At 45.9% G+C, this 23,282-nt stretch overlaps 1 protein-coding gene across 2 annotated transcripts in view; it reads left to right on the top strand.

The window, feature by feature from the left end:
• SLC5A9 (solute carrier family 5 member 9) overlaps window positions 1–23,282 on the top strand; it is a 702,002-nt gene that overhangs the window by 534,317 nt on the left and 144,403 nt on the right. For both annotated transcript variants that reach the window (XM_069642236.1, XM_069642237.1), the window contains exon 7: window positions 17,285–17,365. In XM_069642236.1, the coding sequence (XP_069498337.1) occupies window positions 17,285–17,365 (81 nt within the window). The remainder of the gene's footprint in view (window positions 1–17,284; window positions 17,366–23,282) is intronic.

Raw genomic sequence — 23,282 nt, 5'->3', positions numbered from 1 at the left:
CATTTCTGCGACATCTAACAACCTGGATGAACTCTTTAAAATCTGCAAGGAGATGGCCAATCCTACCCCAGTGTCTACCTCTCCTGTGCCTTCCAATGCCCTCTGTTCGGCCCTGGCTTCTCACGTCATCTCTAAAACACAGGACATCCTGTCCACTCTCACAGCTTCTCCTGCTTCTCCCTCTAGCCACTAGCCTTCCTCTGGCCCCCTCCCTTCTCTGCCTTCACTCTCTTCTCCCCTGTCAAGCTTTCTAGAGAAGTCCGATCTATGAAAACCTCATCAATACAGGTTATTCACTGTTCTTCCAAAACCATCAAGAACCACATTGACACCCTTGCTCCAGCCCTTGCTGACTTCTGCAAGCTATCCTTCACCTCCAGGACCTTCCCCTCCCCCTGAAGCATTCTCTTGTGCACCCTCTTCTCAAGAAACCCTCAGCTGACCCCTCCCTTCCGGCTATCGCCTGATCTCTATCACTCCTTTCCTGGGAAAACTCCTGGAAAAGCTGGCCATCTCCCAGCTTAATTTTCACACTGAATCTGTTTATTGTTCCAAGACCCTTCGTCTGGCTTCAGAGCAGCCAGAAGCACGGAAACTGCTCTCCTGAACATCTGTGAAGACCTTCTCTCTCCTTGATTGTAATCTCTCCTCTGTCCTTATCCTACTTGATCGCTCTTCTGCCTTTGATAAGAAAACCATGCCATCCTGCTCAACCTGCTCTGTGATAACCTGGGTATCACTGATCAGGCTCTGGCCTGGCAGACTTCTTTCCTCTCCGACTGCCCATCCCAGGTCCATCTTGGGTACTTCCCCTCCTCTATCTCTCTCTCCACCTGTGGTTTCCCCAGGGGTCTAACCTGTCTCTCTGGCTTTTCAACCAATACCTGGCACCTCTCACCCACCGCATTGCTGCTCTCTGCTCCAACGTCCAGTGCTATTTGGATGACACCAAGCTGGCTTTCAGGCTCCCCTGTGCTGCCTCTTCTCCTTCTCTCATACCGGATTGTCTGTCTGCAATCCAGGAGTGGTGTGCACCAATGATCTCTGCCTGAATGCCAGCAAATAAGAGATCCTCCTCATTGGCATGCCTGCAACCCATTGTCCCGCCACTCCCTGGCTGGCCTCCCTTGGCCCTCCTCTCGCACCCATCTGTGAGGCTAAGAACCTCTGGGTTATCTTTTACTCCTCCCTCTCCTTCTGTCCTCATATTACCGACATCTCTAAGAAGTCAAACTACCAATTGCACCTCCTCAAAGGTATTCTCCTCTACTACCCAAACTTACTGTTTCTAGAGCTCTGGTTCTCTCTAGGCTTGACTACTGTAACAGCCTCTTTTAAAATCTGCCTGCCTCTACTCTCCGTCCTCTGCAACTCATCCAGAACAGGACTGCAAGACTTGGCCTTTGCCTCAAGCCCAGGGATCGTATCTCTCCAGCACTGACATCTCTCCATTGGGTCCCAGTGGCTGCAAGGACCAGGTTCAAGACCCTTTGCATTGTCCACAAAGCCTTCTGGGGCCTGGGACCAAAATATCTCCAGCTTTCTCTTCTTAAGGATCTTCCTACTCAAACTCTTTGCTCCTACAACTCCAGCTCGATAGGGGTCAGTGGCTTTTCCAAGCAGCTCCTTGGGGGCAGATGTCTCTCTTCGGCTGGTGCCTCCCTCTGGAACAGCCTCCCTTTCTCTCTGAAACTTGAGCAGAACCATCTCCAGTTCCAGAAGCAGCTCAAGACTTTCCTCTTTGCTTCTGCCTTCTCTCTTCCGCTACCCTGCTGATCTCCTGTCTGATACTGCACTGGTTACCTGGCTACCCTCTGAGCCACAGGCCTAGGTCCCTGCCCTCCCAGTCGCACACCTGCACTGCCTCCTGGCAAACCTGTGCTTGGGGTTGTATCTGCAGCCCTACAACCCCCCTACTAGCTCTCTACTAGCACTTATCTAATCACTTGTTTTCTGCATTTAACACTGCATTGCCACCGGCTCGCCGCACTTCTTGTTTTCAATGTTTGATCCTATGTCTTGCACATGCTCCTCCTCCCCTTCCCCTGGCACTTCTCCCCTTCCCTCCCTCCTGCACTTGCGTGATCTCAATGTCACTGGGCCTAGTAAGATTGCTGTCTTGTCCCCCTTGTTCCCCTCCCCTGCATCGTTGCGCCTCGAAACACTTGTGTATAGGCGTGCTATAAATAAAATATCACATCATATCATGTTCTCTCATATCCCATTAGTTTTCCACCTCCTTTCTCCATCTGTTCTCAATATCCTCTAAACTTGCCTCCATCTACACCTACCTCCACTTCCCATCTATATTTGTTCTCCGTGTTTTATCAGTATTACCCATTTTGTTTGAATGTATTTGCTCGCATACGTTATCTGATTGATTTAGCCCTGTATCTTTTGACCGTTTACCCATTTGTTTGCACATAACCGAACATGAGCTGCGGGGCTGTGGGGGTGGCCCCCGTTCACCTTGTTCGGTATATTGGGGTTTCGGGGGTCCAGGGGTGTCCCCTGGTTCCATAGCATTGACGGCGTGGGACCAAAAAAAAAGGGAACGAAAAAACAGGACCTGAGCAAATAGGATGCAGGCAGTTCGGCCGCAAACAAATGTGGCACGAACAATCTAAAGTAGATTCAGTTTATATACTAGCCTAATGGGTGCATGTCAGGTTAGTGCTGTGAATTTACAAGAGAGAACAGATCACACCAATATTGTAAGCTCTCGTCTGGCTGCCAATCTGGTGCAGCAATCAGTTCAAGGTACTCTACATTGTCCACTTGGACTTACACGGCTGGTGCCGGAATTTATTGAAAACAATATTGTACAGTACACACCTAACATGATCCTAAGATATAGCAACAATAGTGTATTGATGGTGCCACACTGCAAAAAGAAGCATCATAGGGGCAAGGTGTTAATTGTCTTGAACACCTAAAAGTAGTCTGCACATCACAGCAGCACTTCACATCTTGGAACTGCCTCTTTACAAGAGCCCAATAAAGCATGAGATGATGCGCCTTGAAACACTTGTGCATCATTGCATAATAAATAATACATGGCAAATCAATCATTGATGCTAACTAGTGATATTGGCAAAAACCAGCCCTGGAAACCATCCCAATTGAACAGTTTCATACCAGGGCGGTCATTCCTAGCACACAGGTAATGCATAATCTTTTTAAAGGTGTCTTACACTCACCTCACCCATCATGTAACCAGACCACAAAAAGGCCCCATGCAAACATGATACTAATTTCTTTCACCACTAAATCAACCAAAGAGCCAACACCTGACCATCCAACAGGTAGAACCAAAGTCTGGACCACAGGGGTGCATGCCAGCCCTAGGAAGCCACAAACTAACTAGACCACCATTCACTGTGACCATCCCTAGCAGGCCAAGGTGTTCATGGCTGCAGCCACCAGCAGTGCATTGACAGATTTTGAATGCCGCTTGTGCGGACCTTGCATGACATGACAATTCCCCCAACACTAACTCCTCAAGCACATACCCAAACCTCATACCCTCATACCATCATACCCCCACTCACACCCAGGTTCCTCAAGATCAGAAACACTTCTCCCATAGCTCCCATCATCTGCCTCACAATATTCTTCCCTGGATTTAGATCAAGTGTCCCTCACACAAAACATGTTCGCATACCCCTTGGCCTCCACGCCACACACTAATAAGCATACTAACTGCCTCACCCCTGATTACTATTACAGAGGTTTGTATGATGTCTCTAGGTGCCAATGGCATCAATCAACCTGACCACCCAACAGCACTAACATCACCACAAGTTTAATGCATACAGTCATACACATGTGCATGGCATGGTTTCTCAGATGTGCTTTTCACACCTATCCTAGCAACAGGAACATGGCTCTTCCCCTGCTACCCCACTGACCACCCCACTATGCTCTCTAAGAGGGCTAAAAGTGACAGAAGGCCATGCAAATGTCAGAGGTCATGCTAAAGTAAATAAGGCTGAATAACATAACAGAGAATAGCATGAGCGAGAAATGTGGTGATCAGTGACAGAGATAGGCTCCACTTCATACAAGTGTTTCTTATGTATTCTATTCTGGCTTAGTATGCCAGAATAGAATACATAAGAAACACTTGTATGAAGTGGAGAGATCAATTAGAAAAGGATGTTGGTGTTCTATCCTTCTATCCATAGAATGGTATCCTTTCTGTATCATTGTGTTGTTCAGTGCTTCACTGATTCCCAGCTAGGCTTTTGGTACACAAAACACGGCACACAGAACACCTACACATAAATGCAATACAGTTGGTGTTGGAATATAGATTTGGACAAGAATGATAAGTAAAATAAAGAATTTGCTTGAGAGAATATAGAAGTGTTTACTAATAAGGACCACAGCCAAACAAAAGAGGTGATGGCTGGAAGGTTTAAAATTGATATTAACCTCTGGCAGTGCACTGGGCAACCCTCCACACCATCGTTTCTTACCTGCCAAGCCATTACAAAAGGTGAAAGACCATATACAAATCAAGCTTGGTACCACCCCAAAAGGGGCAATCCAGCCCAAACTGCTAGTTCACTCCCCTTCTGTACGAGACCACAAGAGCCTAGAAACACTTGCGTACAGTCGTGTTATAAATGACTTATCATATCATTCCAAACATTTTTGGCATCATTGAGCTTCATCAGTGAGGAGTAGCTGGGGTCTGTAGGCCCATCAGACACAGGACCCATATCTGGGCATACACATCCCACAAAGTGTGACTACGGCAAAACAAAAGAGGTGATTACTGGAAGGTTTAGAATTAATCTTAATCTCTGGCATTGGTCTGTGCAACCCTCCAGACCATTGCTCTTGCCTGCCAAGCCATTACAAAAGGGGAAAGTTGTAAGAAGATTCAATTCAACACTACAGCTAAGTCAATGCCTAGTCTGGGATACTGAATGGAAACCCTTATTGATATATTTTTATGTCCAGTTCATGAGTTCTGGATGACTACCCCTATATAACACCCCTCTCTTAGAATCCCCCTGACCCCAATGAGCCAAGAAGTAGTTCTGTTTTGCAAGTATAAAAGGTTTATTTGAGAAATAAGACAAAATATAGATACCACGCTTTTAGAATAAATTAATAATCGATATCGCCCTTATAAATATAATGTTAATCAACAATGGGTAATCTGACACTAGCACACTTTTTTATAATCAATGAGGAGTTAGTATAGGATGGATCAAGTAGCAAAAATACTTTTATGATTTCAAGGGAAAAGCAATGAGGAATAAAATGCAGTACAGAAATACTTGAGATGATTTTAGCAAAAGATAATATAATCACTTTTTCTCTGGCAATTCACCCCCCTCCCCTATGCAATGTAAGACATGGAAGTAGATGGAAAGAAGAGCACACAGTTCTCAGGAATGCAATCAAATACAATACGAAATTCAGTTCCCCCCAGCAAGCTTAGAGAAAACCGGTATGAGTTTTAAAACACAGGCCCAAGTGCTTTGAATGTGGTGGCAATGAAGTGAGAAATATGCTGAAAATGCTTTTAATTCCCTTTAGGAGGTTCAGGGTGAGTGAGAGATGCTGGGGATGAGTTCAGGCTTACTTTAGCAATGATTCAGAGATGGTGATTAAGAGGCAAACGAATTTTTAGCAAGGAAAGAAATGACTGCTGATGGTTACACGTGGCTGGATTTTTAACCAAATGGCAAATTGCGGTAAAATTCGCGAGTGCGTGAATCGTGATTACGGCAAAAGTATAAGGAGTAGCAAGTCGGTTCTAGAGATACGGATGATTAAATAAAGGTAGTTTTTCGGATTTAAAGTAAACTCAAAATGACAGGTGACAGCTTGCAGCTTCAGAATTGACAGGTGACAGTGTGCAGCTTTACAAATGACAGATGACACGATTTCTAGGAGGCTGTTCTGCTTAGGTTAAAATAGTTTGGATTAGATTATTTTAACTAAGAGATTGGTTCTGCACAGTTCTGCTAGGTACTCACAATATAAATTTGAAATAGGCCTCGCCACGGATCTGGTCAGGTTTTGGACTGGACTCCGGTTCTGGTCTCGGCACTTCACAGTGATCTGGGTCAGCTCTCTGGTTCTGCTCACAGCGGTCTGGGTCACTCTGGATCTCTGGTCTGGTCTGTCCGGACACAGCGGTCTCTGCACGGCTCCTGGATCTCTGCACTGGTCCTGGCAAAAGTTCTTGGCAAGGGATTCAAGCAGCTCGCCCGGCTGTGAGTAGCTTGCAATGATTTGAGGCCTGCTGCAGAGAACTCAGCTTGTGGTTTTAGGCCTCTGATTTAGGTTCTAAAGTATAAGTTCTAGGTTCTGGAGTATGTAGCTGGAGTCAGTCTGGAACTGGTATCTTCTGGATGTTGTGTGGTCCGGCAAAACGCTCCGCAGCAACTGGATTTGAATGTCTCTACCTGTCCCAGCAGTCTCTTTTTATGTGTTTTGAAAATGGGTGTGTACATCCTTCCCAGATATACAATTTGTTGAAATTACATGTGCACATTATATATTCCTTTTGGTCCATGCTTGTCCGCCTCTGATCTTCCTGGGGGCTTGCATTCAAAAATGACAACATTTTGCGCTTTTTAACTTGTTTTGCAATATCGGACATTTACCCAAATTTACACACATGTGCGCAAGGAGTATGGACATTAATTGATGAAGTGTCAGATTTTTAACATGCAGACATTTGGAGTGAGACCATATTTTCCACTAGGAACCCCCCAGAATACACCACAGGGTCCTAACGCATCTCAAAATGTTCACAGAAAAATCACCAAAATAATGATATTACTTATTTAATTCTGACAAATCCGCACTTTGAGTTATCTCTAAACGGCCTCGGTCCTGGGCCCAGCCACTCTCCACTTGCACTGATGCCCTTGAACCCCTCTGCACTGCGGGACTGTCTCTGTATCCCTACAGCCCCCCCCTTCCCCAGCACTTGTTCTGCACTTATCTTGCACTTGCCACCAGCTGGCCCTATTTATTTATTACTTTTCGCCACTTACCTTGTACTGCACTTCCCCCCCTCCCCTTCCCCTTGCACTTTTCCTCCTCCCCCACCCCTGCACTTGCGCGATCTGAATGACACCTGGCCTAGTAGGATCGTTGTCTGTCTCCCCTTGTTCCTCCCCTCCCTGCCTCGTCGCGCCTTGAAACACCTGTGTATAGGCGCGTTACAAATACCATATCATATCATATCATATCATTATCTATCTTTTTAAAATTATGCCCTGGTCAAAAAGGGGTGTGGCTTCCCACATCACAGGGTGAAATAACTGGTTTATCCACTTCCCCCAAGCTCAGCTGCTAGCAGAGGCACCGCCCCTCCCAGTTTCCCCTAAGAGGAAGCCACTTTACGGCCCCCCAATATAACATTTGCCTGAGTCCAGGGCAGGCCTTTGTTCAACTCCCTGTAGTCCCCAGCTGCTCCACCCCTAATCTAATCAACAGGGCCATGTGACCTCAGGATGCTGCCAGGCCTGGCAGCCAGGCCTGGGAACACAGCTGTTGATCCAGTATCAACTCCTGTCGGGGGTAGTTGTCAGGCAGAATTCAGTTTCATTAAGCCAGGTTTCAGCTAAATGTCACTTTTTGTTCCCAGTTTTCTACATTCAAATCAAACTGACAATTGTTACATATACATTAAATAATTACTTCCTTCAAGTCATTTCAGAATATACGTTTACATTGTATCCACCTCTTAGCAAGTCTTTCCTTGGTCTGGTTTTGTTTCATTTGTTCAGTTTTACACAAAAGTCTGGTGGTTTTAAAACGCCCGCTTTCTATTAGTGGTGAGTACTGGTAATGCAACCATTTTTGGGATTAAGAAAATGAATTCCCCACAAGAAGGTTGTATCTTTGGAGTGGTCTCGTGCCAACCGCGCAGTTCTCCTATTCTGGCGTGAATGTGGGCGGCGATAGCTCATCCCCACATCCACCCAGTCTATTGATTTAGTTTGTTCTGGGATAGAATAATGGGCGGTGACAGCTCATCCCCACATCCACCCAGTCTATTGATTCAACATGGGTCAAAAACCATGACAAATCCCCCCGCCCGACTGCGCTTTGATTCAAGGCGAGGGGAAGTCGGGTGCAAAGGAGGTGTTGAGCCCTTGCGCTGGTATGTCCCCATTATCTTCTTCCAATCCTGTAGGTGGCACAGTTCAGCATCTTTTCCTCCCTCCAGTCGATCAATCAGTTCGCCTTGCTGGTCCTGATGGGAGGATTGGGCGGTACCCTGGGCCCCTCGGGTCTCGGCTCCCGGTCCCCGGTCATCCTCCTTGGTCAGTCTCCAGGTTTTCTTTCTCCTATGACGACAAAGGAAAAGCGGCAATACCTATTCGTAGACATTTTTCCACCACTATTAATGGTGTGGCAGACATATACATTTTATACTTTAACATACCTAACATTTTACTTTTGAGATACAAGTTATCATTCAAAGACAGTGGCTTACAAGAGTATAATACTTTAGAGACTATATGTGGGATATTTTAGGGTTGGAACTGAATTAATCTGGAGCGGTCCCCTCTGGTATTGCAGGGAAGGGTCCCTTCCATGTAGGCAAAAATGTGCGCTGTCCTGCCTGGTTTCTTTGGAAGTTGTATAAATAGACCCGGTCCCGACCTGATATTCCTTCCTGGAAGTTTTCAGGTCATAGTGGGTCTTCATACTCTCGGCTGATCTTTCTAGATTCCGCTGAGCATAGGCAAAAGCATGTTGAAGGTGTTTCCTTAAATTCTCCACATACTCATGAGTTGTGTAGGCATTTATCAGTGTCTGCTCTTGGGTCCTGTAGAGCAAATGCTGGGGAAGCACCATCTTGCGCCCGGTCATCAACTCAAATGGTGACATTTTGGTTGCAGATGAAGGGGTAGATCTGATGGCCATTAGGACCAGAGGTAATCGGATATCCCAACTTGGCCCAGAATCTGCCACAAACTTCTTTAATATGCTCACAATGGTTTGGTTGTATCTCTCCACTGCTCCAGAAGAAGCTGGCCTGTAAGCAATGTGTAGCTTCCTTTTATCCCCCAGTATCTCCCACATCTTTGTCATTACTTCACTGGTGAAGTGGCTACCTCTGTCTGACTCAATCCTTTGAGGTAGACCAAAACGGGAAAAGATGTGGTTAATCATCAGGGCAGCTGCAGTTTCTGCCTTGCAATTTGGGGCTGGGAGACATTCCACCCACTTGGTAAACAAGCATGTCACCGTCAACATGTACTTATTCCCCCTAGCAGAGAGAATCACGGGGCCTACAAAGTCAATTTGCAAATTGACCTTGGGAGTGTCATTCCCCTCTTTTGGAGAGGTGCCCGGTGTGTGAGGGATGTTGGCTGAATTTGTGCACACACAAGACAACCCTTCAAATATTGGTTGAGGTCCTGGCCCATGTGTGGCCAGTATGCAACCTCTCTTAAGATTTCCAGTGTTGTGTGAAACCACCTATGACTGGTGGTGGCCGCATCATGGGCATGACTTAACATCAGGCTTCGGAATGAGGTAGGAACCACCCACTGATCATGGCCAGCTTGGGATTTCCTTACCAACAAACCATCTTGGATTCGGAACATTTTTGGATATTTCATCAACACTCTTAGGTCCTCTTTCCCAATGTAATCGGTATCCGTCAGGAGAAGGTTCTCAGGGTCCTCAAGGTGTTGGTAAAACTTACCAATAATTGGTTCCCCCTTCTGAGCTGTAATCAAATCAGCATCAGGGGTCTCCTTGCTCCATTGGGCAGTTGAAAGATCATTGTGAGCATTTGTCTGGGACCTAGTGATAGCAGTGACCTGGATTTCCCCCAACAGGGACTCTATTTCGATTAGATCCCCTTGGATGGCCCCGGTTTTGGCCAGCTGATCAGCTAAGTCATTTCCAGTTTTGTCTGGTCCCTCTACTTTGGAATGACCCTTGATCTTTTTCCAGTAGATGGTCACCCCATTCGATGTGACCAGATCATCAATGTTTTGGATTAACTTCCCGTGTTTCAAGGGTTTGTTATTAGCACATAACATGCCTCTGGTTTTCCAATTAACCAGGTGCTCCACGAACCCGTTCCGTACATAATCCGAATCGGTGATTATGACCAGTTTGTGGAGTTGATGTTGGACAGCAGTGAGGATGGCCTGATGCACAGCCATCAACTCTGCCACCTGACTACTTCGGGGACCAATTTTGTATCCAGCGGAGGGTTCTGAAAACTCCTTCACTCAGGCATTCCCTACGCCGGCCACCAGTTCTTTCTCCCCGTTGTTGTCAACATGGTACGAGCATCCATCCACATAGACAGTGGGCATTCCCTCACACTTGTCTTCTTCAAATACTTTGTGTGGGGAATTAAGGTATGCCTCCGTGTTGTCCTTGATTTTTAGACTTTCGTCCTCGAGACAGTTTTCTCTGGCACAATCATGCAAGTCAGCCAGACCTTGTGCGAGGGGACTCTTCTTGTTTTGGCCATATCTGACCTCCACAAGAAAGCCTTGCATTGGCAGAATCCAGGAAGTAATTCGGGAATTACTCACATTTCCGGCCCGGATTCTGTCACTTTGGAGATATTGCAGAGGCTGGTGTCGAGTCTCCACTATGATGTGTTCCCCATGGATAAACGGGCGGTAATTCTTCAATGCCCACACCGTTTCCAGGAGTGCCTTCTCACAATCGTTGAATTTTTCCTCCACAGAGGATAAAGTTTTGCTCGCATAGGAGATTACTTTATTGACCTTGTCATGCTTTTGGTATAATACTGCCGTCAAGCACGTATTAGAGAACCCTGTCTCCAGGAAGAACTCCTTGTTTCTGACAGGGTAAGCTAGGCAGGGCGCTTGTGAGAGGCTTCTTTTGAGTTGTCTTAGTGCCTCGGCTTGTTCTGGACCCCATTCCCACTTGACCCCCCCTTTCAGGAGATGAATCAGGGGTCTGGTGATCTCTGCGTAGCCCTCAATGAACTTTCTGCTGTAATTAATCAGTCCAAGGAGGCTCCTTAGTTCCCGCAGAGTTGTGGGGTCTTTCAGTTTCTTAAGTGCTTCCACTTTCTCTTCCTGGGGACAGAGACCCTGAGGAGTAATCTCATGCCCCAAGAAATTAACACGGGTTCTACACCACTGTGCTTTCTGAAAGGAAAGTTTTGCTCCGGCGGCCTTCAACTGGGTCAGAACATAACGGATCTCCGCTATGTGTTCCTCCACAGATGAACTTTTGATGAGCACATCATCTACATAAGCCAGGTTACCCTTTGCACCCAGGTCGGGCATGGCCTTGTGTAGGAAAATGTTGAATTAATTGCCGGAGTTGAGGTATCCGAAGGGAGTCCGGGTCCATGTGTACTGCTGGCCCCCATAGGTAAAAGCCAGCTTGTATTGGTCCTCACTACTGACAGGCACAGTCCAGTATCCATTGGTCAGGTCTATTGCAGTGAATACCTGTGACCCCTGGATCTGGGCCAGCCTTTGGTCAATGTAGGGCAGAGGCCATCGGGAAGTATGGACGCGTTTGTTGAGCTCCCTGAGGTCGGCGCAGAGTCTCCACTGGCCGTTTGGCTTCAATATTCCCAGCAACGGGTTATTGAAGGTGCTGTGAACTGGACGGATTATTCCCCGGGACTCCAGGTTCTTAATTATTTCAGTAAGGGACTCCATTGATGCGAGAGGCAAGCGATATTGCTTCACAAACACTGGAGTCATTCCAGGGTCCGTGGGAATTGTTGTGGTGTGGATGTCGGTGGGACCACAGTCATATGAGTCTACCGCAAAGAGATCTTGGAAATCCAAGAAAACTTGTTTCAACTTTTGCTTCTGTTCCAGAGTCACACAGGCATCAGCTAGGTTGACTCTCTCTTCCACCATCTGCCTGAAGCCTGGAAAGACTTCTGGTTTGGCTATCTCAGCGGCCTCCTCCAGCTGGGTGGAGAAGTCCCTGGTCAGAGTGCTGATTCGGACTGGAGGCTTCCAGTGGGAAAGGCAGCCCTCATGGACCTGGAAAATCACCTCATCCCTCCTGAAGTAACAAGTCACATCTTCCTTACCGTAAGTGCAAGAAGTGTACACCAGGAAGTTCCCCCCATGCCGGGTGAAGATCCTGTCTGGTGTTGTTTTGTCCTCACTGTCACTGTCAAAACAGTCCTTGGGGATTGGTACTAACAGTTAATTTCCTAAATCAATGGAGAAATGTCGGTCATCAATCGCCATTCCAATAATGGTGCCTGCGGCTAGAGTAATACTCTTTAAGTCGCTGTTATCCACCTCTATTGGAATGGTGTCATGTTCTATGTTGACTAATGGAGATTTTGAGCATACACCTGCTTGGCAGGAGATGTTTGAATTAGGTGCTTCCAGGTCCATTTCCCATTTGTCTATCAGTTTGAATGTGGGAATGGCTGGATCTTTTGGGAGTTGGCGGAACATGGCTTCGCTGATGAAGCTCTTACCGTTGTTCACACACACTCGAGCGAGAACAAAGTCCTTCCCATCATTTAACTGAACAGGGATGAACAACTGCTCTCCAATTTGCTGTATATTAGCCAGGCTCTGAGCTGATTTCACATCTTTCTGGACTATAGGAGTAGGAGTTTCTGATTGTGGATTAGTAAAGAATTTCAGGGTGTTTCCTTCCAGTGTGGAAAACCACCTTAAACTGGAAGGAAGGTTGATTTTCAGAAATAGAGAGGACCCCCCATCACCAGTCTGTTGTCCTACTGCTATTACTGTCACGTCTGGAGTTTGGTTGTTCTGGAAGTGAAATTCTACTTGGTCAGATTTTTGTTCAACCATGTGGCAGGTGCCGTTTAAACTAACATGGTTGACACTCTGTTTTAATTTTATTGGTCGGCTAGTCTGGGTCCACAGGACCTTGTTTACGCAATCTATTAGGGGTGACAACCTTCTCAGGAGGTTATTCCCTAGTAAACAAGGGGTGCCCTCTGGAGTCACTACTATGACCGGGTGTTTCACCTTGTGTCGCCCAATTTTGATGTCCAAATCTACAGTCCCCTCGACAGGAATCTCCTTCCCGTCAAAGTTCTGCAGTTGTCCAGGAAGAAAGGTGAGAGGAATACAGTAATTCTCCCCCCTTCCTGCATTTAGTTCCTCAAAGGCCCTTTTGGACAGAAGTGTAGCTTGGGATCCAGTGTCCACCAGTGCCAAAATTGTACCCTGCCCCTGTACTTGTACCGGGGCATAGTATCTTCCCTCCTTCTCCTCAAGGGGGCACAGATAATGCACATTTTTGGACAACTGGTTGGCTAATTGTCTGGTTTTGGACATGGCGAGAGAAGAGATTTGGGCAGAATTCTGTGGAGAGTCTTGGGAATCTGAAAGACAAAGTTGGCAACTGGAGATCAGAGCCATTGTGGGTTCCCCTGGTTCCGGTTCTGGGCCACCCGCCCCCCCCCCTTTTTGGAGGCAGTCACCAGGATGGGTTTGAACCAGGGGATTTTGGTATTGTCGGTTCTGGGATGAGATGATGGGCGGTGGTAGCTCAGTCTCCACATCTCCCCAGTCTGGATTGGAATCCCTTGGGGCCCATTTTTCCTTGGGAGGAGTTCCCCCATCTCTGAAGGAGAAGATCCTTTCCCCAGGATCTTCTGAGGATCCCCTCCCTCAAATTGGAAGACCTGTACCTCCTCCACAAAGTGGGTCTGTTTGGGTCCTTTGTTTCTCCTACCTCCTCTCTGCTCCTTGGGTGGCAGACTTTCAGGGGTAGGAGATTTTGTTTCCGGTTCCTGGTTTTCCAGGGGCTGTTTACAAGTTGGGAAGGAAGCTTCCTCCAAGGCTTTACACCCCCCTTCCCTTGTGCCTCCTCCCTGGGAACCGGTGGGTTATCAGGGTGCTGCCCCCGTCATTGTTCTGGAGCACCAGGTCCAGAGTTTGGGGCATTCTGCGGTGGCATGCTCATCTGAGGGTTCTGTTGAGCCCTCAGTATGTGACCCAGATCTCGTGCCATATTTTGGACCTGGCGCTCAAGTTGTGAAACCCGCTCAGGCTGATACGGGGCTCTATTTTCTCCCCTGGGCTGATCCCGGGAAGGGTAGCTATCCCTTCTCTGGTAGTACCCCTGGTTGGGAAGATTTTGGTACCCCTCCACCCTTGGCCTCCCCTCTCCCGGACTAGGTTGTCTGGGCTCAGGGAATTGGGGAAAGAAGGATGGATGGCTTTGGGGTTGGAAATTGGCCGGATACCTGGGGAAAAAGTTCTGCCCAGGATTTGGAGAATTTCTGCCCTCCTGGGGGAAGTTAGGAGGGAAGTTCCCCGGGTCAGGTGCTTGGCTGGATCCCCCCCCTTGGGCTGGAGGAGTCCACACATAACCCGTGTGGTTGGTTTCCCTTGTAGCGGGGACTTACATAGTCAGGGGAGCGGGGGACCGTGATTACGGCAAAAGTATAAGGAGTAGCAAGTCGGTCTAGGTTCGTTGGAAAGCTGAGATTCTAAGCTTTCAGAGGAAAGTTAAATTTCGTTCCTATCCCAAACGGTTCCAGAGATACGACGATTAAATAAAGGTAGTTTTTCGGATTTAAAGTAAACTCAAAATGACAGGTGACAGCTTGCAGCTTCAGAATTGACAGGTGACAGTTGTACAGCTTTACAAATGACAGATGACATGATTTCTAGGCGGCTGTTCTACTTAGGTTAAAATAGTTTGGATTAGATTATTTTAACTAAGAGATTGGTTCTGCACAGTTCTGCTAGGTACTCACAATATAAATTTGAAATAGGCCTCGCCACGGATCTGGTCAGGTTTTGGACTGGACTCCGGTTCTGGTCTCGGCACTTCACAGTGATCTGAGTCAGCTCTCTGGTTCTGCTCTCAGCGGTCTGGGTCACTCTGGATCTCTGGTCTGGTCTGTCCGGATACAGCGGTCTCTGCACGGCTCCTGGATCTCTGCACTGGTCCTGGCAAAAGTTCTTGGCAAGGGATTCAAGCAGCTCGCCCGGCTGTGAGTAGCTTGCAATGATTTGAGGCCTGCTGCAGAGAACTCAGCTTGTGGTTTTAGGCCTCTGATTTAGGTTCTAAAGTATAAGTTCTAGGTTCTGGAGTATGTAGCTGGAGTCAGTCTGGAACTGGTATCTTCTGGATGTTGTGTGGTCCGGCAAAACGCTACGCAGCTAAGCCTGCCCCTCTCTTCTTTTCATTGGCCCAATTCTCCCCTCTCCCATGATTGGGGGAAGGAAATGTGAGTCAGAGTGATGCTGTAGGTTTTATGGGTCAGAGGATCCTCCCCTGGTCAGTTTGCCCACAAATCTATATTTGATTCAAATACATCCTTCCCAGATATACAATTTGTTGAAATGACATGTGCACATTATATATTCCTTATGGTCCATGCTTGTCTGCCTCTGATCTTCCTGGGGACTTGCATTCAAAAATTACAACATTTTGCGCTTTTTAACTGATTTTGCAATATCAGACATTTACCCAAATTTACACACATGTGCGCAAGGAGTATGGACATTAATTGATGAAGTGTCAGATTTTTAACATGCAGACATTTGGAGTGAGACCCTATTTTCCGCTAGCAACCCCCCAGAATACACCACAGGGTCCTAACGCATCTCAAAATGTTCACAGAAAAATCACAAAAATAATGATATTACTTATATAATTCTGACAAGTCCGCACTTTGAGTTATCTATCTTTTTAAAATTATGCCCTGGTCAAAAAGTGGTGTGGCTTCCCACATCACAGGGTGAAATAACTGGTTTATCTACTTCCCCCAAGCTCAGCTGCTAGCAGAGGCACTGCCCCTCCCAGTTTCCCCTAAGAGGAAGCCACTTTACGGCCCCCCAATATAACATTTGCCTGAGTCCAGGACAGGCCTTTGTTCAACTCCCTGTAGTCCCCAGCTGCTCCACCCCTAATCTAATCAACAGGGCCATGTGACCTCAGGATGCAGCCAGGCCTGGCAGCCAGGCCTGGGAACACAGCTGTTGATCCAGTATCAACTCCTGTCGGGGGTAGTTGTCAGGCAGAATTCAGTTTCATTAAGCCAGGTTTCAGCTAAATGTCACTTTTTGTTCCCAGTTTTCTACATTCAAATCAAACTGACAATTTCTACATATACATTACATAATTACTTCCTTCAAGTCATTTCAGAATATAGTTTTACATTGTATCCACCTCTTAGCAACTCTTTCCTTGGTCTGGTTTTGTTTCATTTGTTCAGTTTTACACAAAAGTCTGGTGGTTTTAAAATGCCGGCTTTGTGATAGTGGTGAGTACTGGTAATGCAACCATTTTTGGGATTAAGAAAATGAATTCCCCACAAGAAGGTTGTATCTTTGGAGTGGTCTCGTGCCAACTGCGCAGTTCTCCTATTCTGGCGTGAATATGGGCTGCGATGATTTAGTTTGTTCTGGGATAGAATAATGGGCGGCGACAGCTCATCCCCACATCTAAACAGTCTATTGATTCAACATGGGTCAAAACCCATGACAAAGTCCATTTGCAAATCTGGGTTGGTCCCACCACAAAAGGGCCAGACAGACCAGAGGTTTTAAAAAAGTGGAAGAGAAATATAGCTGAGGTTAGAGGACCGAACAGAACGTGGAAAACACTTCTGGAATTATTGTAGGACTGTGGCTACTACAAAGATACGGGAAAGACGAATAATGGAAATCAGAGGCGGTGGCTGCTGAGCGCCTCCATGCAAGGATGAGCTGAAAAGGGACAGCCAGAGAATGAGTGCGAGGAGAGGACAAGGGTGCTGAAGGTTTTACCAAGCGATGGGGGGCTCTCCAGAGAAGCACACTGCGCATTGCAGCAGGAAGACCAGCCCAGCATGCACCACCAATGGAAATGGCCCTGTGTGTTAAACGTTGTGGTACGGTGTAGCAAAGGATGTGGAATGATGATGTACAGGATTGTGTAGGAGGCACTAGAGGTTATACGGATGCAGATGCGGGGAGTAAGTGTGGAATAACAATTTCTGTGCGTTGTATCCAAATTCGCACATACCAGAATGAGGGTAACAGTGATTTGCATGACCTATGACTCAATTAGTGTGAAACAAGAAACATTTAAAAGCTAGCTGCTGTTTCACAAAGACGTTACTAGTAGTAACTCTGCGTTACCACAGGGCAGCAGGACTATTCATTTCACCAAATGATTACCTGCGCTAACCTTGATGTACTCCTGACTTACTCTTCTGTTTCCAGGAGAAAGTTCTTTCTGGTAGGACCTATTCATGGAACTAGATTTGTGAATAGTATCTCTCCACGGGTAAGTCAAGTCAAGTGGTTCTAATGTGATCATTTTCTCATCCCAGGTGGCTTGACTGCAGTGATTTACACGGACACTCTGCAGACGGTGATAATGGTGGTGGGAGCCTCCATCCTGATGTTCATTGGTAAGCAAACATCAAAGGGTCAGAGAAAAGGGTGGCCTTTTGTTTTGTGATCAGAGGAAACGAGTGGTTGTTACTTGATGTGCTTTGAATGATCGAAAAACAGGTGTTTTGGTTCTACGCCCATTGTTCCTCATTAGCTTTATTTATTTATTTACTTATTTATCTATAGAAGGAACAATGCTCTATTGACCACAAAATAATGTACAATAGGTAAGAAATCTGATTTTACAGGGAGCGGTGAGCTTCTTGCAGTGGGGTGAGTTCGAGGGACATTCTGAACAGGTTGTGGGGAGGTGATTGTGGTATCTTCTAGGATAGCACTAGGCAGTCATTGTTCACATCATCGTGTTCCACACACCTATGTATTCCCGCCCACCACATACACTACCACAACCACCGAAAAATCTAGGAAACCCTCGCAATTGTACAGACAATACCTATGCAGGCACTCGATTATTCACAGGTGAGCATCCATGCAAAACAACCCTTCACCCCTGTAAACTCGCCCACGCATACTCAACCACTCATATACACTGGCTTACAGATGCAAGCAAAATCACTTACATGTGCACACATCCGAAGATGCTGCTACTACATATACTAGGTGACTGTGAAGGAAATAGATGGGAGGAGAAACTGATAAATGTCGAATAATGATGTTTGTGGGAATTGTGATCACAAATGTGTAACAAATAACAATTTGATGATTGCTGTTGATTTAAGGAGAAAACTCGTTAACAACTGGGACATGTTTATGTAAATATGCACAAAAACAAACACACCCCTGTAAGTGCTGATGGCTGGAGTATGGAGGCTGAAGTGCTAGCCATGCAGCATGAAGATTACAGTAGTAACAGGAAGAGGGTGGGATCAAGGGGCAGGTGCAGTTGGGAACAGGTGTGAATTGCATCCTAATCAAGGGAAACATTAAATTGCAGAGGAGGCACAGGAAGATGTAACGCGCTCTGGAACACTTGTGTATGAGCGTGATACAAATACAATATATCATATCAAGGTGGCTTGCTGTGGTTATCACACTTGTGCCCCACCTAACTCAATACCCTGGGGAATAGAGCAGCCAAGGTGTACCTTAATCCAGAAGGTAAGGCTTAGCCCAGCATAATGGATGGGGCACGCTACCTTCCACTGTGAAGGTCCAGCTATAGGAGCTAGCGCTTCAGACTCTAAACAGTAAGCATTGTCATAGCTGCCTATATCCAAGAAGCGCAAGAACTGATTCCTTCCTCCACTAACAGTGGGCACAACCCATCCCAGATTAGTTAGGACGAGCACATGGTATAGGTACCCTTTTAGGTGACACACTCCCTCTCTGTATGGTGGGGGTAAAGGGCATACTTGGTGCAGCCACAGGGGGGTAGCACAGGTGTACTTGTAGAGGATAAATGGACCCACCCACTGTACTCCTGAACTCTTGCCAGGGTCCTCAGAATCTGACGAACAAGAGTAATATTCTCTGATGAAGCTGGCCCCCATCCTACACTCCCCCCTCCTACAGACAGCCCGGGATTGCTATACACTGCTACCACTGCACATTACTGCATACGGAAGACTACATACAGAACACTACAGTGAATGTAGTATTTAGTCCTATTGTTCTCTGAACATACATGAAGTACCAAAACAAGCTGATTGCTGTTGACCTGCACCGCCCAGAAGCCATAACTAAATATAATTTGTAACAAGGCACTGCTCTGAAGGGAAATTAGTTTACTGTCTTGGCTTGGACCTGTGAGAGATGCATTGGCAATCGAAATCAGAACGCCAATGAATGAATAAACATTAATTTCAGACTTTAATCTAGAGGATATGTGCAGATTAAAACAGCAGGGAAACGCATTCAGCCATGCAGTGATCATAGTAAACAAAAGAATTAAGAGCATCATAAATCAATAGGTTTAGTATTAGAGGCCTGAAAATCCCTTCAAATATCAGTATATTGCTCTTTTGTATTTCTAAAACTAAGAGACGTGGATATATTGAATCATTATTATGTGTATTAATCCATATCAACACCTCAAATACTTCTAAACTAAGACAGGCAGGATGTTCCGATTTATCTCATACTATAACATATGAAATAAAGCAAGTGTTTATAAGAAAGGTGACTTGGAAGCTGGGCTGAGATCAGCAGTTTCAGCCCGCATTCCTGGCCTCCTGATTGGCTGGCTCCCCACCGCAGGGTGCTAATACTAATAACATATGTTGTTCATTAATTTAAATTGAATTAGAGAATTGGCTGAAAGCTAGAACTATATTACCTCTTTTCCAAACAGGTTTTCGACCCGGAAAGCACACTGTCATCAAAGGTTTACTCTTCAGTATACAACTCTAATGAAGAAGGGTCACCCATGTTATGTAGCAGCTTAAGATTTTAAGGCTGTGTTCGACCAGGTGGATCGTATTAAGGCAGGGCATGCACTTGCCCTTTGGTGTAGTCCCAATGGTCTTTTACACATTTTTAATTTTATTATGCACTACACTCCTGCCCTTCCTATCAATTCTGCTACTGCTGTCCGCGTCTGTCTGGAGTGCCCTTTCGTTCAAGCTCCTTGTTACTTTATTCCCTGACATCAACATACAAATGAAAACAAATCAAAACATAAAGCTCCCAGATACCTCCGGGTTTGGTGCACTATACAAGCAAATAATCTAAACTAAGCTAAAACACACATTGTTTGTTTTCACCCTCTGCAATTTTAGGGGGATAAAAGCATACATGTGAGGAATGAGGTCCCCGCTTCTCCCTTTGTAGGTAGTGAAGCACACCAGTGTACGAATTGCATGGCTTACACAAGAGCAAGAGGCAGTGCTGAAATGTGTCTAGCCTAGACTAAGTTTCATCCTGTATTAGGATTGTTTTCTTCTCCCTTTTATCCTTTCGTGACAAATGAACACCATTACCTGATTGTAGGGTCACTGTAGGGCCAATCCCACTACATTTTAGCACCTTAGCAGCCGTGACATGATCACTGACAAGGAAATGAATGGGCTCCAGTACAATGCCACTTGATCTTGTTGGAAGTCATGCATGCCACTATAGAATGTGCACGAAAACACAGTGACACTATAACCATGTGTATATTATTGGGGAGGTTGAGAAACATGCTTGCAACTTTGGTAGTTGGGGGAGGGTTTGTTTATGATGGATAAATGTCTAGGGCTTGGAAGGTACCAGGCAAAAGAAAAATATCATCTGTTAGCACCCAGGAGGAGACATAAGATGGCTTCCCACTCAATTAGCAAGCTCAGAAGGTGGGCTTTACCTCTTGGTATAGCCCTTACTCTCAGCCTGCAGATGTGCTGCAGGACACTTTCTCGTCTCCAGGCTCTGGCCCCCGTTTCAGCTATTTGCTTGAGTAGTTTCTTTACATTTTAAGCTGCTGCAACATTTCACAACTTTAAAAAAAGCCCTTGGCACCTAATAGTTATATCCCCGAAAGTGGGCAGGAGCATAACCGCGTGAGGCCTGCGATGACCTAGACTTCAGTCTATTACCAAATGGTAATCCCCCCTTCCCTGACGTTAATGCTTAATTATATATTTAATTAATGCCATGTATTTCTTGGTTCAGTATTTAAGAGGACCCAAACATTCACTTGTTAAAAATATATTTTTATGGTGGGGGGTACGTGTTAGAAAATGCATTTTATTTGCATTCATAAGATCAAAATCAGAACCTAATCTTCTTACTTTCGTGCGAACATTAGTCACAGTTGTGTACCTATTTGCAATACACCATTGTCGATGATAGCATTAGTGAAGCAATCACTACTTATAACTACACTGCCTACCATGAGTAGAAACTTAAATACCCTGACCCTCCCACTCACGATTGGTCTACTCACAATTATGGCCTCTGTTACCTATAGCACCTTCCCTCCCACAGACAGAAACATGAGACTTAGGGCAAGACTACCTTGCATTTATGAACCCAAAAGAAATAATGTAAACAATACCACTGGACTCCCATCTACCCATGACCACCTGGCTAAACAAACACAGGCAACTAAAACAGACACCCCAAACTCTGTGCCCTCCCACGCTTACACAAAGAAGCACCCAAGCCAAATAAATACACAATTAAACCCTCACATAATCCTAATGCGAAGAGTACCTTGACGTTAACTGGGTCGCTCTTCAACAACAGATCCATGGTAGCCCACGCCACTGAGATTGCAGACATCCTAAGCAACGGTAGTCTGGACCTACTTGCCATAACAGAGACCTGGCTCCACAAGGCAGCAGGACCTACCATGATGTTAGCTGTACCTGACAGTTACCAGATCCTCAGAGCAGATAGACCCAAGGCCAAAGGCGGTGGCCTAGCCATCATCTCCAAAACGACCTTGCCCATTAGGCTTACCACCTCACCTCCCTGCGCATCCTGTGAAATACTCACAGCCAAACTGCTGTTATCCAATAACCGCACGCTGACCATCCACTTGATTTACAGGCCGCCAGGACCATTAGGAAGTTTCGAAAATGACCTTACTAGTCTCATAGGGAATAATTCTCAAAACCACTCTCAAACCCTGTTGATGGGCTATTTCAATATTGGCATCAATGACCCAGTCAACAAACATGCCCACTCTATTACTCCCCTACTTAATGACCACAGGCTTACCCAAAAGTCCTCTTCCCTACACACATCAAAGGTGGAACCCTCGACTGGGTATCAAAACTCAATTGCAACATTGCCATTACCGACATCGCCCCACAACCTTGGAAGGACCACTATCTAATAAAGTTCACAGCCACACTTGATCTCCGCAGCCCCAAATCTATTAGCATGACACCCCCTCTCCCCACTAGAATTAAAAAAGATATTACTGCCGAAAAACTCATCCCTCTCTTCCTTCCCGCTATTAATGGCCTGGAGAACAACAACGACCCAGATATACTAGTGGACACCTTCAACAAAGCCATGACCACTGCACTAGACACCATTGCACCAACCAAACCGTGCAACGGTAAGCAAGAAGTGCACTTGAATGACTGGTTCACACCCCAACTCAAGGATTTAAGAAAGCAGAAAAGAAAGCTCCAAGCTATCTGGCGCAACTCACCCACCGACAACAATAAAGTTAAATTGGCACATCTATCCAAACTCTATAAGAAAGAAATTATCAACACAAAAATAAATCTCTTTGACAACAGAATTACAAAAGCCAAATCAAATACTAGGGAACTTTTTTCCATCCTCTGGGAAATGGAATCCCCCCTTCAACCAGTAGATACTGTCCCCAAGGACAAGACATGGTGTACTAACATAAAAAACACCCTATCGAATAAAATCTCTACCCTCCAACTTAAAATAACTAAAAAAAGGACTCCCTGCCCCTCTCTGAGCAACAAACACCATTGCCCACTGAGCCCAACACTACTCCGCCCTTCAGCTTCAAAACCATCTCAATCATTGAAACTGAAAAGGTAATTCTCTCCCTGAAACCCTCCAACTGCAAGGGCGACAGTTGCCCAGCGCAAATAATAAAGGATGCAGCTAGGGACTTAGTCCCTTTTATCTCGAAGCTCATAAGCTCTTCCTTTAAATCAAACACAGTACTGACTAACCTGAGAGAAACTTGGGTCCTCCCCTTACTCAAAAAACAAACCCTTCATAAATCTATCCCAACTTACTACAGACCCATCACCACTGTGCCTTTCTCAAAATCATTGACAGAGTAGCCTACTTACAAATTCAAGACTACCTGGAAGCCAACCATTTGCTAGGCTTTCGGCAATCGGGTTTCCGGCCCCTCCATGGCACCGAAACAGCCTTGCTAGACCTTTAGACTAAAATCGAGGAGTTAAAGGATAGCAGAAAAACAGCTTTGCTACTTTTACTTGACTTGTCAGCAGCCTTTGACTTGGTGGATCACGCAGTCTTATGCAACCA

The sequence above is a fragment of the Ambystoma mexicanum genome, chromosome 1q (genome assembly GCF_040938575.1).
Source record: "Ambystoma mexicanum isolate Mex_15411 chromosome 1q, UKY_AmexF1_1, whole genome shotgun sequence".
Lineage (NCBI taxonomy): Eukaryota > Metazoa > Chordata > Amphibia > Caudata > Ambystomatidae > Ambystoma > Ambystoma mexicanum.
The sequence above is the reverse complement of the archived record's forward strand: the minus strand, read 5'-3'. Positions and strand labels throughout refer to the sequence as shown.